General features: G+C 43.6%; 1 protein-coding gene across 6 annotated transcripts in view; it reads left to right on the top strand.

The window, feature by feature from the left end:
- The window catches only part of LOC137600376 (VPS10 domain-containing receptor SorCS1-like), a 278303-nt gene that overhangs the window by 190592 nt on the left and 73584 nt on the right, over nucleotides 1-14127 (top strand). For all 6 annotated transcript variants that reach the window (XR_011036931.1, XM_068321971.1, XM_068321970.1 and 3 more), the window contains 4 exons: nucleotides 7328-7419; nucleotides 7696-7803; nucleotides 9699-9816; nucleotides 11962-12095. Coding sequence is in view for 5 of the 6 variants with exons in the window: in XM_068321971.1 (XP_068178072.1) it covers nucleotides 7328-7419; nucleotides 7696-7803; nucleotides 9699-9816; nucleotides 11962-12095 (452 nt within the window). In the remaining variant the exon portion in view is untranslated. The remainder of the gene's footprint in view (nucleotides 1-7327; nucleotides 7420-7695; nucleotides 7804-9698; nucleotides 9817-11961; nucleotides 12096-14127) is intronic.

The following is a 14127-nucleotide window of genomic DNA, read 5'->3' as shown; positions in this document are numbered from 1 at the left end:
CAGACTCAGTCCACTGCCTCCACAGGTCCCCCAAGGTCTGGAATCGGCCCTTCTCCACAATCTTCCTCGGGGTCTGGTCACCTCCTCTGGCTGTGCAGCATTTTCTGCCACACTTTTTCCTTCCCACAGACTTCCCACTGAGGTGCCTTGATACAGCACTCTGGGAACAGCCTATTAGCTCAGAAATTTCTTTGTGGTTCTTACCCTCTTGCTTGAGGGTGTCAATGATGGCCTTCTGGACAGCAGTCAGGTCGGCAGTCTTACCCATGATTGTGGTTTTGAGAAATGAACCAGGCTGGGAGTTTTTAAAAGCCTCAGGAATCTTTTGTAGATGTTTAGAGTTAATTTGTTGATTCAGATGACTAGGTTAATAGTTCATGTAATATACCTTTTCATGATATGCTGATTTTTTGAGATAGGAATTTTGGGTTTTCATGAGCTGTATGCCAAAATAATCAGTATTAAAACAATAAAAGACCTGAAATATGTCAGTTAGTGTGTAATGAATCAAAAGTGTATGAAAGTTTAATTTTTATCATGACATAATGGAAAATAATGAACTTTATCACAATATGCTAATTTTTTGAGAATGACCTCTATTTTGATAAACTGACTGCTCTGTATTGTAGAAAAGACATCCATAGAACCAAAAGGTTCAAGAGTCAGACATGTGCTTTCTGGATCGGTGTGTGTGTGTGTGTGTGTGTGTGTGTGTGTGTGTGTGTGTGTGTGTGTGTGCGTTTGTACAATATGTATATCAATTTTTTTTTCAAGTTCCCTGGGAGGGACTAATAAAGTGCAAAAGCATTGCACTTATTTCGATTTGCAATTAATTCAAAATATGATAATTTTATTACTGTTCAAAACTGACAGTAGCCAGTCAAAATTCTTGACTTTTATTCTAAAATACCTACCATCTATGAAGTCTCTGCCATTGAATGTTACAGCTTCATAATTTTAGAGCCCAAATATAATGATACCATTCATCCATCTTTCCATCTTCAACCACTTATCCGGGGCCGGGTCTCGGGGCCAACAGTCTCAGCAGAGATGCCCATACTTCCCTCTCCCCAGACACCTCCTCTAGCTCCTCCAGGAGGAGCCTTAGGCGTTCCTAGGCCAGCTGAGAGACAGTCTCTCCAGCGTGTCCTAGATCTTTCCCGAGGTCTCCTCCCCGTAGGACATGCCCGCAACACCTCCCCAGGGAGGCGTCCAGGAGGAATCCAGAACAGATGCCCGAGCCACCTCAGCTGGCTCCGCTCGAGGTGGAGGAGCAGCGGCTCTACTCCTCATTCCTCCCTTGTGACTGAGCTCCTCACTCCTCATCTCTAAGGCTGAGCCCAGCCACTCTATGGAGGAAACTCATTTCAGCCTCTTGTATCCAGGATCTTGTCCTTTTGGTCATGACCCAAAGCTCAGGATCATAGGTGAGAGTAGGAACGTAGATTGAACAGTAAATCGAGAGCTTCATCTTGCGACTCAGCTCCTTTTTCACCACGACAGACCTACACAGCGACTGCATTACTGCAGAGGCTGCACCGATCCGTCTGTCAATCTCACGCTCTATCCTTCCTTCACTCGTAAACAAGACTCCAAGATACTTAAACTCCTCCACTCGGGGAAAAGACTCTCTATCGACCTGAAAAGGGCACACAGCCCATTTCCTGTTGAGAACCATGGCCGCGGATTTAGAGGTGCTGATCCTCATCCCACTCACGTCACACTCAGCTGCAAACTGTCCCAGTGAGCGCTGAAGGTCCAGGTTTGACGAGGCCAACAGGGCAACATTGTCTGCATAAAGCAGAGATAAAATCCTTTGGTCCCCAAACCGGACTCCCTCTGGATCCTGGCTGCGCCTTGAAATTCTGTCCATAAAAATTATAGACAGAACCATTGATAGAGGGCAGGCCTGTCGAAGTCCAATGTGCACCTGGATCAGGTCTGACTGCCGGCAATGCGCACCAAGCTCTGGCTTCGGTCATACAGGGACTACACCTCCCTCAGCAAAGGGCCGCAAACCCCATACTCCCCAAGCACTCCCTACAATATACCACAAGGGACACGCTCAAATGTGTTCTCCACAAAACACATGTGGACTGGTTGGGCAAACTCCCATGAACTCTCGAGCACTCAATGGAGAGTGTAAAGCTGGTCCAGTGTTCCGTGACCGGGACAAAAACCGCATTGTTCCTTCTGAATCTGTGGTTCGACTATAGGTCTAATCCTCCTCTCTATTACCATGGAGTAGACTTTCCCCAGGAGGCTGAGGAGTGTGATCCCCCAATAGCTGGAACACCCCCCCCCCCGGTCCCCCTTTTTGGAAAGAGGGACCTTTGCCCCAGTCTGCCAATCCAGAGGTACTGCCCCTGACTGCCATGCCATGTTACAGAGATGTGTCAACCATGACAGCCCCTGCACATCCAGAGACTTGAGGTACTCAGGGCAGATCTCATCCACCCCCGGTGCTTTGCCACCAAGGAGTTTGGCAACCACCTCGGTGACTTCGGCTTGGGTGATGGACAAGTCTACCTCTGAGACCTCAGCCTCTGCTTCCTCTATGTAAGACATCTTTAGTGGGATTGAGGAGATCCTCAAAGTATTCTTTCCACCTCCCGACAATATCCTCAGCTGAGGTCAGCAGCTCTCCACCTCTACTGTAAACAGTGTTGGCTGTGCACTGCTTTCCCCTCCTGAGGCGCCGCATGGTTTGCCAGAATTTCTTCAAGGCTGACTTCTTCCATGGCCTCCCCAAACTCCTCCCAGACCCAAGTTTTTTGCCTCCACAACTACTCGAGCTGCAGTACGCCTGGCCTGTCTGTACCTGTCAGCTGCCTCCGGAGTCCGACAGTTCAACAAGACTTGATAGGACTCCTTCTTCAGTTTGACGGCATCCCTTACTTCCGGTGTCCACCACCGGGTTTGGGGGTTACCGCCGCGACACGCACCGGAGACCTTGCAACCACAGCTACGAGCAGCTGCTTCAACAATAGAGGTGGAGAACATGGTCCACTTTGACTCAATGTCCCCAGCCTCCTGCGAGATCTGGGAGAAGCTCTCCCGGAGGTGGGAGTTGAAGACCTTACTGACAGAGGGTTCTGCCAGACGTTCTCAACAGACTCTGAAAACACGTTTGGGCCTGCCGAGTCTGTCTGGCCCTCTGCTCTGCCAGCGGATCAAGCTCACCACCACGTGATCGGTTGACAGCTCTGCCCCTCTCTTGACCTGAGTGTCCAACAAAGGCGATCGGAGGTCTGATGATATGACAGCAATTAAACAATGATATAAAACAATTATACCATTCGCTCACTGAAAAAAATATTCCTTACTCCATCTACGTTTAATACTAATAGAATGTCTTAATTCATATGCGTGTGTGAATGGTCCATTATCTAATGTAAGAGATATGTAGACCAGATGTAGTCAGAATGAGTGGTTGCCTTTTTACCTCATTCATTTTTGCTATCTTATGTGGTGGTTATTTCTAATTTAACATTATATATATATAAACATTATATATATATATATATATATATATATATATATATATATATATATATATATATATTATATATATATTATATATATATATACATATATATACACACATATATATATATAGTCCACTGACTTGAATACAGGAGGTTGTGGGTTAGAATCCCGGTTGGGACAAACACTATCCAGTCAACTTACACAAATGCAGAAAGGGGCGTGGTCTGGAATGCAGGAGGGCGTGGTTTCAAACCCCAGACATGGCGGACACTATCCAGTGAGGACCCTTAATGCTATACCAGCCTACCTCAAACATGAGTGAACACAATAAAGACAGAGTCATACCGGCTCGGACGTCGCCCGGGTTAACAAGGTCCGCGTCAGATGCTAGGGAACCAGGGCACTCTGATGAGAAATAGGTTACTGGAACAAGACACACATGGACAAGGGTGGAGAATACACAGTTGTTGGAATGCTACTACACAAGTAAACCCAGAGAGAGGGGATATATGGGGCAGATGTGGGACCAATGGATGCTTCGAAACCACAATCAAGGCTAACAAAGAAACAGCTGTTAGCCCAGTGTTCCAACATCCGTAACCTAAAACTGCTGTCACAACTAGAGATCGATGAAATACTACAACAATGCTACGGCAAGGGGGAGCCAGGACGCCAGGTCAATGGGGGGATATCACCCCCCCCCCCACAATCCGAGATTGGGTACCCAAGCCCCAAGAGACATACACAGCCTCAATACAAGAGCTACTGACATGAGAAGGAAGATTGTGACTCAAATGGAAACATGGAGCCTCCGACAAATACTGAAGCTAAGTTGTCAAGTACCTTCAGAATATCTGCTAGAAGATGTGAATGCTGCGATAAGAACCATCCCCACAGGGAACATAGCTGAGACCAACAAGCTGATTCACAGTACAGCAACAGTGATCCTCGAGATGCTGGGATATAAGATCAACACGGGGCATAACAAACAATACCCTCCATGGAAGAGACGGTTAGAGGCCAAGATAAAGGCGACACGGAGAGAAGTCAGCCAGCTAGCTGAGCTACAGAAGGGGAACATGGAAATACAGCAAGCTCTCCATACCTGAAGCACTCGAAACAGAGACTAACGGCTCTGGCTACCCGACTGAAGAGAACCACCAAGGAGATTGAGGCCAGGAGAATAAACAAGACCTTCTCCACTCAACCAGCAAAGGTCTACTCTCAGTGGCAGGGAAATAATAGCATCCGGCCAGACCTACCGAAGAGTTGAGGTGGAGAAATAAGAAGGAGAAGGGCATATGGGAAAGAGAAGCATCACACAACACCGATGCCCAGTGGCTAGTGGACGTGAGGACTGACCACAGCTGTCTCCCAGAACAAGAACCAGTAACCATCTCAATGGCAGACATCCAAGAAAGAGTGTCAAAGGGCCCGGTGCTGACCAGTATGATCCATACATACTGGCTAAAGAAGCTGACAGCACTCCATGAGCGTCCAGCAGCACAGATGAACCAGCTGCTAAGGGATGGGACCCATCCAGAATGGTTGACTGAAGGCAGGACAGTCCTGATCATGAAAGACGCACAGAAGGAATCTACCCCATCCAACATGGAAGCTCCTGTCAGGCATCATGGCAGCTAAGATGAGTAGGCACATGGATCAATATATGAGAAAGGAGTTGGTAGTAACACCAGGGGAGCCAAACAACAGCTAGTGGTGGACAGAGCAGTACACAGAGACTGTAAAAATAGGCAGACCACCTTGTGCACCGCCTGGATAGATTACCAGAAAGCCCACGATTCAATGCCACACACGTGGATACTAGAATGTCTGGAACTGTATAAGATCAACAGCACACTAAGAGCCTTCATCAAGAACTCAATGGGGAAGTGGAAGACAACCCTGGAGACTAACTCCAAGCCAATTGCCCAAGTTAACATCAAGTGCGGCATATATCAAGGGGATGCACTATCACCACTGTTGTTCTGCATAGGCCTGAACCCTCTCAGTCACATCATCACAAATATTGGCTACGGATACCAATTCCGAAGTGGGACAACAATCAGCCATCTCTTATGCCAGGAATGAGCAAGAAATTGACTCACTGATCCACATCAGCAGGATCTACAGCGACGACATAGGGATGTCATTCGGATTAGACAAATGTGGCCGGATGGTATCAAGAAGAGGCAAGATGATCAGAACTGCAGGTGTTGACCTAACAGGGGGCAGGATAGAAGACATCAAGGACAGTCACAAATACCTTGGAATCCCACAGGCTAATGGCAACCATGAGGAGGCCGCAAGGAAGTCATCCACAGCCAAATACCTCCAGAGAGTAAGGCAAGTCCTGAGAAGTCAGCTGAATGGCAAGAACAAGGTCCGAGCCATCAACATGTACTGTCTGTCATCAGTTACCCCGCTGGGATCATAAGCTGGCCAAAGGAGGAGATAGAAGCCAAAGATATCAAGACGAGAAAGCTCCACACCATGCATGGAGGGTTTCACCCCAAGTCCAGCATCCTGAGGCTGTACACTAAGCGGAAAGAGTGAGGCCGAGGACCAATGAGCATCAGAGCCACTGTCCAGGATGAGACATCAAAAATCCAAGAGTACATCAGGAAGATGGCCCCAACAGATGAACTGCTCAGTGAATGCCTTAGACAGCAGAAACCTGAGGAGGAAGAGGAGGAGGAGGAGACAACATGGAGGGACAAGCCCCTACACGGCATGTACCACCGTCAGATAGAGGAAGTGGCTGATATCAAGAAGACCTACCAATGGCTGAATAAAGCTGGACTGACAGACAGCACAAAGGCACTGATCATGGCAGCACAAGAACAGGCCCTAAGTACAAGAGCAATAGATGTCAATGTCTACCACAGTAGATCTGACCCAAGGTGCAGGCTATGTAAAGAAGCCCCAGAGTCAGTCCAGCATGTGGTAACAGGGTGTAAGATGCTCGCCAGTTCAGCATACATGGAAAAGCACAACCAAGTAGCTGTGATAGTGTACAGGAACATATGTACCCAGTATGGACTAGAAGTACCCAAATCCCAATGGGACATACCACCGAAGGTGGTTGAGAATGACAAGGCTAAGATCCTGTGAGACTTCAGCTTCCAGACCGACAAAAAGCTACTGGCTAACAAACCGGACATAGTGGTGATGGACAAAGAGAAGAAGAGAGCAGTGGTGATAGATGTGGCGATTCCAGCTGACGCCAATATCAGGAAGAAGGAACATGAAAAGATTGAGAAATATCAAGGGTTGAAAGAACAGCTGGAACAGATGTGGAAGGTCAAGGTTAATGTGGTCCCCGTGGTAGTAGGAGCACTTGGGGCAGTGACCCCCAAACTGGAAGAGTGGCTCCAGCAGATTCCTGGAACAACATCTGAAGCCTCAGTCCAGAAGAGCACAGTCCTAAGAACAGCTAAGATACTGCGCAGAACCCTCAGACTCCCAGGCCTCTGGTAGAGGACCCGAGCTTGAGGATGACACAGACACCACCCCACAAGGGTGAGAGGGACATTATATATATATATATATATATATATATATATATATATATATATATATATATATATATATATATATATATATATATATATCTTCTTCTTTTCCTTTCGGCTTTTCCCTTCAGGGGTCGCCACAGCGAATCAATTGCCTCCATCTAGCCCTGTCCTTTGAATCCTCTTCTCTCACACCAATGTATGTGGTGTAATATTACTTTGCTTATGTCAGCGATACAGTGTTAGTTTGTACTTTGAAACGCATACACAGGTAATAAGCCACAGTAGATTGAGTGTGTTCTCTCCTTTTTCTTTTCTTGCAGATCTTCAATGAGGAATATGCTGTCCTGTATCTTGACCAAGGAAGAGCCTTAGTTGCAATACGGCACACTCCACTTCCCATCCGACATCTGTGGTGAGTCATTTTGACAGGGTCAACCATTTCTTCACATATTTAATTCCATTGGAAAAGGTGCAGTTTGAATTTAGTAAAATATGGGAAGTTAATTTTATATTTGTCTTTTGCCATTCAATTTTACGCTCTCATGATTCTAGTGTCTGATGTTCAGCACAGGGCAAAAGTGCTGCGCTTAGGGAAAACTGATCATGAAATACAAGTTAGACAATTGTTAAAGGCATTAGCTTGAGTGCACAGTGAGGACACGACAGTTGGTACTGTTTGTGTTCCCAGGTTGAGCTTTGATGAAGGGCAACAGTGGAACGAGTACAGCTTCATCAACTTGCCTCTGTTCGTGGATGGGGTTCTGGGAGAGCCTGGGAAGGAAACTCTCATCATGACGTAAGTAGCAATGATTTATCCACCTGGAAATAAATGATCTGAAGAAATGATAAGAGACTGCAGATTTCTGCTTACTATTACTCCTTTAGATTCAACATACATGAAGGTATAACTGGCATGGCCTGACACATAATCTCTGTTTTGTGTAACTCTATTGAGAGAAAGATTAAGCATAGACACCTGTCTTCCCAGCCAACATGTGAATTCATTCTGTGTAAAAAGACAATAAAACAACCATAGCAACTTCAACAATGGTCTCTGACAGAGCTGACGGAATGTATGACAGGTTCGGTTACTATACATTAAAATACAAATTTAAATTTAAAAATGAACTGCATGACATACTGTCATTTTCCCACTTAAGAACTTTTAAAAAAAACATTTTAGGAGAAATATTATCAAGATTATAATATAAATATTATTAAAAAAAGGTTTGAACAAAAAAAATATGTTCAATTACTCGTTGTGAGAGTAAACAAAATAACTGTAATTATATACCTTCAGCAATGGTATCTGACATGGTTATCTCGTGAAAGATAATGCAAACAAAAAAGCAAATATATAAGAAATCTTACATCGTATAGCCTAGTTTAACACTGGTGAATTCTCAAAATGAACAAAAGGGTTGCACTTGACAAATACAAACATTTGTGACACCTAAGACATCACTTTAGTTTCTTTTTTAGAGCTTAAAGGCAGCATCATCTATACTTCAAGAGGGTCATTCGTGAGTGTGAGCGTGCATGGTTGTCTGTCTCTGCGTGGCTCTGTGGTGCACTGGAGTCGTGCCCCAAGTTCCCCCTTCTAAAGTCCTAAGCAAGCTGGAATAGGCTCCAGTTTCCCATGACAGCGGATAAAGTTATTCGGAAGATGATTAAATGAATGTGTCTCTGCAATGTCCCATCACCCGAAAATTCACACAATATAATTATTGCAATCTTTCTGTAAACACATCCACTTAATTTAGCCATAAATTGGATATTTGTTGAGACATTTACCATTTTAAAAATGAGAGAATTCAATATGCATTCAGGAAAGTTTCTGAAACGGAAGACATACTGCAAAAAAAACATTGCTTTTGTTTTGCTCGTCTGTCCAGTCTTACTATTTACATCAGTATGGAAAAGGGGAATAGCTTTCTCTATTTTGAATGTTTTTGCTTACGACACGACTTTTAGCTACAAGTAGAGAAAAGTAGAAAGCAACAGGTGTAACAGGTCAATGTATAAAAAAAATATTGTTATTAAAATGCCCTTTATTTTAAAGACATTTTTTCTAGTTTAGCATCAGCATTATATCATGGATGTAATGTATGCTTGCTTAATAGCTGTCAGATTTTGTTGCCAGGAAATTTGTTGTACAAAACTCATCATCAAAACAGGTAGAACTTGTGTTTTACCTCTTAATGGGCTTAGTGGAAATAAACACTCTTGGCTGGTGACCCTCGAGAACATTTTCAAGAAATCCTTGGGATCCTGAAACACCATTTCAAGAATCAGTGTCCTGAAACAGCTGTTTGGAGCAAATATTTGCCAGAAGTAGAAAATGTACTTGTCAGTGAGTATTTTCCCCCAGGAACAAAAATTTTGTGTGGCTTTCTAAAAAGCGGTGTTGTTTTGAGCAGTTGTATGCAAGAACTGCATTGTCTTTTTTGACTGTCAAGGGAACATGTCTGCCGGAGCAACATATTGTAGAGACAGAGAGAGAGAGTAGAGTAGGACTTTATCCCTTCAGGAGGTTACATCAGGGTAATTGATTTGTGTAAGAACGGGTACAGTCTCATTTTGTAATGTTTCAATTGTTGACTATTTTTATTGACAGTAAAGAAAACAGAAAATCATCAGCCTAATCAGCAGTATGTGTATTTATATTGATTTGCAATCATATTTCTTCAGAATATTCGGCCACGTCAGTCATCGTTCGGAGTGGCAGCTGGTGAAAATAGACTTAAGGTCAATCTTCAATAGGAGCTGCACAGAAGCAGATTATCAGATGTGGCACTTACACAACCAGGTATGTTCCAAGGAAACATTGTAAAAGATATTGTAAAGACTTTTTTATCACAGATCTATAACATATTTTGATGGCTGGTGGACAAATCTGCAAATAAATCTCACACGGGAGTAAACTGCCCACTTGCTTATTTTTGATCTTTCCTAAAGTGAAATATCAGTAGTTGATTATCACAGTTGATTTCACACACACACACACACACACACACACACACACACACACACACACACACACACACACACACACACACACACACACACACACACACACACACACACTTCGACCCTCATGGCAGAAAAGGGACAGCACCTAAAACAAACTATTAATGAGGGTGAAATGAAAAAAAAACAAAAAACAAAACAAGAGCAAGGTAAATATATTCTAATTTTGTGTAAATAATATAAGATGGTTTGGATATGTCCAGATGACATATCCAAACGAATATATTCAGTGAATATATTGGTAGAAGGATGCTGAGTTTTGAACTGCCAGGCAGGCGGCCTAGAGGAAGACCAAAGAGGAGGTTTATGGATGTAGTGAAAGAGGACATGAAGGTAGTTGGTGTGAGAGAAGAGGATGCAGAAGACAGGCTTAGATGGAGGCAACTGATTCGCTGTGGCGACCCCTGAAGGGAAAAGCCGAAAGGAAAAGAAGATTACTATGTAATGAATAATGTTATAAATAATCATACCCACAGCGGGTAGTACATATTAAATAAGAACTGATTATGCTACTGCAAACAACATACAAATCAACAGTTAATAATAAACAACTAGTTAGGAAGCTATGGATCCCAGATTTTCCATTTCAATGAGGAAACATCTGATAGTACAATATTTTATAGTCTGCAGTGCACTGGCGTTGTGTCCCCGCCTCTACTCCCTAAGTCTGCTGAGCTATTCTCTAGCAACCTCTATGACCCATGAAAGCTGAAGTAGCGGAGATGATAAATTAATGAATAAATGAACAAATTAATTAAAATTAATATGTTATAGGCTTACTAAGTTTGGACACCCACATAAAATTGCAAAACATATTCTTCAAGATAAGAAAACACTTGAGCACTGTATCTAATATTATCCCTGCCAGCACTACATGAGGCTTCAGAGAATTAAATGTTTGATTCAATGAGGAAGTATTCTAAAATCACAATTATATGTCAAATTTTTAATCTGAAATGACATAATATAAAGTACCTGAGGTTTCTTCAGAAGGGTCTTGTGCTGTTTGGTTCTTCAAATGCCTTGATCATAGACTAGGGTGATACCTGAGCACTTTCACAGTTTCATACGGATACTCTGGGCAAGTGACTTTACTCCCCTGTGGTGTGTAAAACTACCAAGAAAAATATAAAAAGAGTAAATAAATAAGATCAACTTGAGCTTGAGCCAAAGACATTATTAATGGCCTAGTTCCATTATACAAAAAATACAACCATTTGCCTCTAGAATATTACATAAGCTGATGATCACAACACACAACATGGAAGACAACACAGTTCAGGGCAATTACAGCACTAACCTGCCTGAAAAAGGATTGGTTGTCTTTTAAACAGAGGACAGGGTTTGGAAGACAGTTTTCAAGTGCTGGAATTCAGTTGTGGATAAACCCAGATTTATTGTTTTGTTTTGTTTTGTTTTTTTCATCTCACTACTGACACCTAATGCACAAAGGCAGAAAATTATGGGATAAAAAATAGAGCAGCAATGTAGAAAATCATGCAGTGAAACAGTTTCTGCTACTGTATCTCTTCATTTCCCTTGTACTCCAAACATATTTTGCTTCCCACACATAGATAAATGGCTTAAAATGGATTGTTCTGCTTGGCTAGGTTTTTCGAATGAAGTGCCTTCTTATTCTCTCATCTCAGTTTCACAGATTCAAAAAAGAGCTGCAAAAAAAATTAGTATGCCAATTTAGTGTGAAAGTTGCATCAGAGGAATAATTATTGCATCAAGCATACCACACAGCACAAGTCTAGAAATAACCACAATCATGTAAGGTTACAATAATTTTAATAATGCATACTAATGCTGGTAAGGTTGTTAATTTTTGTGAATTATGTATTGTTGTTTTTTATGAGATTTTATAAGTCCTTTTTATGAAAACCTCTTGGATTATTTTTTTTTTAAATTTGGCCCACAGGGCGAGCCTTGCCTTATGGGAGTTAAAAGAATGTACCGAAAGCTGAAGCCTATATCTCGGTGTGTTATGGGAAAGAGATACTCTGTATCAATGACGTCAGTTCCCTGTGACTGTACAGAGGCTGATTTTGAATGGTGGGTGTATTTTCCTTTTTTTTTTTCTTTTTTTTAATTTATTGTGACCACCGCCTGCCAGATGTGCTTGTAATACTTTTTTTAAGGAATAGTTTTCATTTAATTTCAGGCCTGAATTTGGATTTATTTTCATGCTGAATTTAATTTTAATTTAATTTGAATATTAATGTACTCTTTTGATCCCTGTAGGGAAATTATTAATCCACTCTATCACAGTACTGGAATATATATATATATATATACGTCCCTCTCACCCTTGTGGGGTGGTATCTGTGTGTCATCCTCAAGCTCGGGTCCTCTACCAGAGGCCTGGGAGTCTGAGGGTTCTGCGCAGTATCTTAGCTGTTCCTAGGACTGCGCTCTTCTGGACTGAGGCTTCAGATGTTGTTCCAGGAATCTGTTGGAGCCACTCTTCCAGTTTGGGGGTCACTGCCCCAAGTGCTCCTACTACCACGGGGACCACATTAACCTTGACCTTCCACATCTGTTCCAGCTGTTCTTTCAACCCTTGATATTTCTCAATCTTTTCATGTTCCTTCTTCCTGATATTGGCGTCAGCTGGAATCGCCACATCTATCACCACTGTTCTCTTCTGCTCTTTGTCCATCACCACTTTGTCCGGTTTGTTAGCCAGTAGCTGTTTGTCGGTCTGGAAGCTGAAGTCCCACAGGATCTTAGCTTTGCCGTTCTCAACCACCTTCGGTGGTATTTCCCATTGGGATTTGGGTACTTCTAGTCCATACTGCGTACAGATGTTCCTGTACACTATCACAGCTACTTGGTTGTGCTTTTCCATGTATGCTGAGCTGGCGAGCATCTTACACCCTGCTACCACATGCTGGACTGACTCTGGGGCTTCTTTACATAGCCTGCACCTTGGGTCAGATCTACTGGGGTAGATATTGGCCTCTATTGTTCTTGTACTTAGGGCCTGTTCTTGTGCTGCCATGATGCCATGCCATGTGCATGCCTCTGTGCTGTCTGTCAGTCTAGCTTTATTCAGCCATTGGTAGGTCTTCTTGATATCAGCCACTTCCTCTATCTGACGGTGGTACATGCCGTGTAGGGGCTTGTCCCTCCATGTCGTCTCCTCCTCCTCCTCTTCCTCCTCAGGCTTCTGCTGTCCCTGGTGTTACTACCAACTCCTTTCTGTGTCCCGCTCATATATTGATCCATGTGCCTACTCATCCTAGCTGCCATGATGCCTGACAGGAGCTTCCATGTTGTACTGAGACAGGTTATTGGCCGGTAATTGGATGGGGTAGATTCCTTCTGTGGGTCTTTTATGATCAGGACTGTCCTGTCTTCAGTCAACCATTCTAGGTGCGTCCCATCCCTTAGCAGCTGGTTCATCTGTGCTGCTAGACGCTCGTGGAGTGCTGTCAGCTTCTTTAGCCAGTATGTATGGATCATATCCGGGCCCGGTGCTGACCAACTCTTCATCTTTGACACTCTTTCTTGAATGTCTGCCATTGAGATGGTTACTGGTTCTTGTTCTGGGAGGCAGCTGTGGTCAGTCCTCAGGTCCACTAGCCACTGGGCATCGGTGTTGTGTGATGCTTTTCTTTCCCATATGCCCTTCCAGTATTTCTCCACCTCAGCTCTTGGTGGGTCTGGCCGGATGCTATTTCCCTGCCACTGAGAGTAGACCTTTGCTGGTTGAGTGGAGAAGGTCTTGTTTATTCTCCTGGCCTCAATCTCCTTGGTGTATCGCTTCAGTCGGGTAGCCAGAGCCGTTAGTCTCTGTTTGGCAGTTTCGAGTGCTTCAGGTATGGAGAGCTTGCTGTATTTCCTTTCCTGTATTCCCCTTTATTCACCATGTTCCCCTTCTGCAGCTTGGCTAGCTGGCTGACTTCTCTCCGTGTCGCCTTTATCTTGGCCTCTAACCATCTCTTCCATGGAGGGTATTGTTTGTTATGCCCCGTGTTGATCTTATATCCCAGCATCTTGAGGATTACTGTTGCTGTACTGTGGATCAGCTTGTTGGTCTCAGTTATGTTCCCTGTGGGGATGGTTCTTATTGCAGCATTCA

The sequence above is a fragment of the Antennarius striatus genome, chromosome 8 (assembly GCF_040054535.1).
Source record: "Antennarius striatus isolate MH-2024 chromosome 8, ASM4005453v1, whole genome shotgun sequence".
Taxonomy (NCBI): Eukaryota; Metazoa; Chordata; class Actinopteri; order Lophiiformes; family Antennariidae; genus Antennarius; species Antennarius striatus.
Note: the sequence above shows the minus strand (reverse complement) of the source record. Positions and strands in the feature narration are given on the sequence as shown.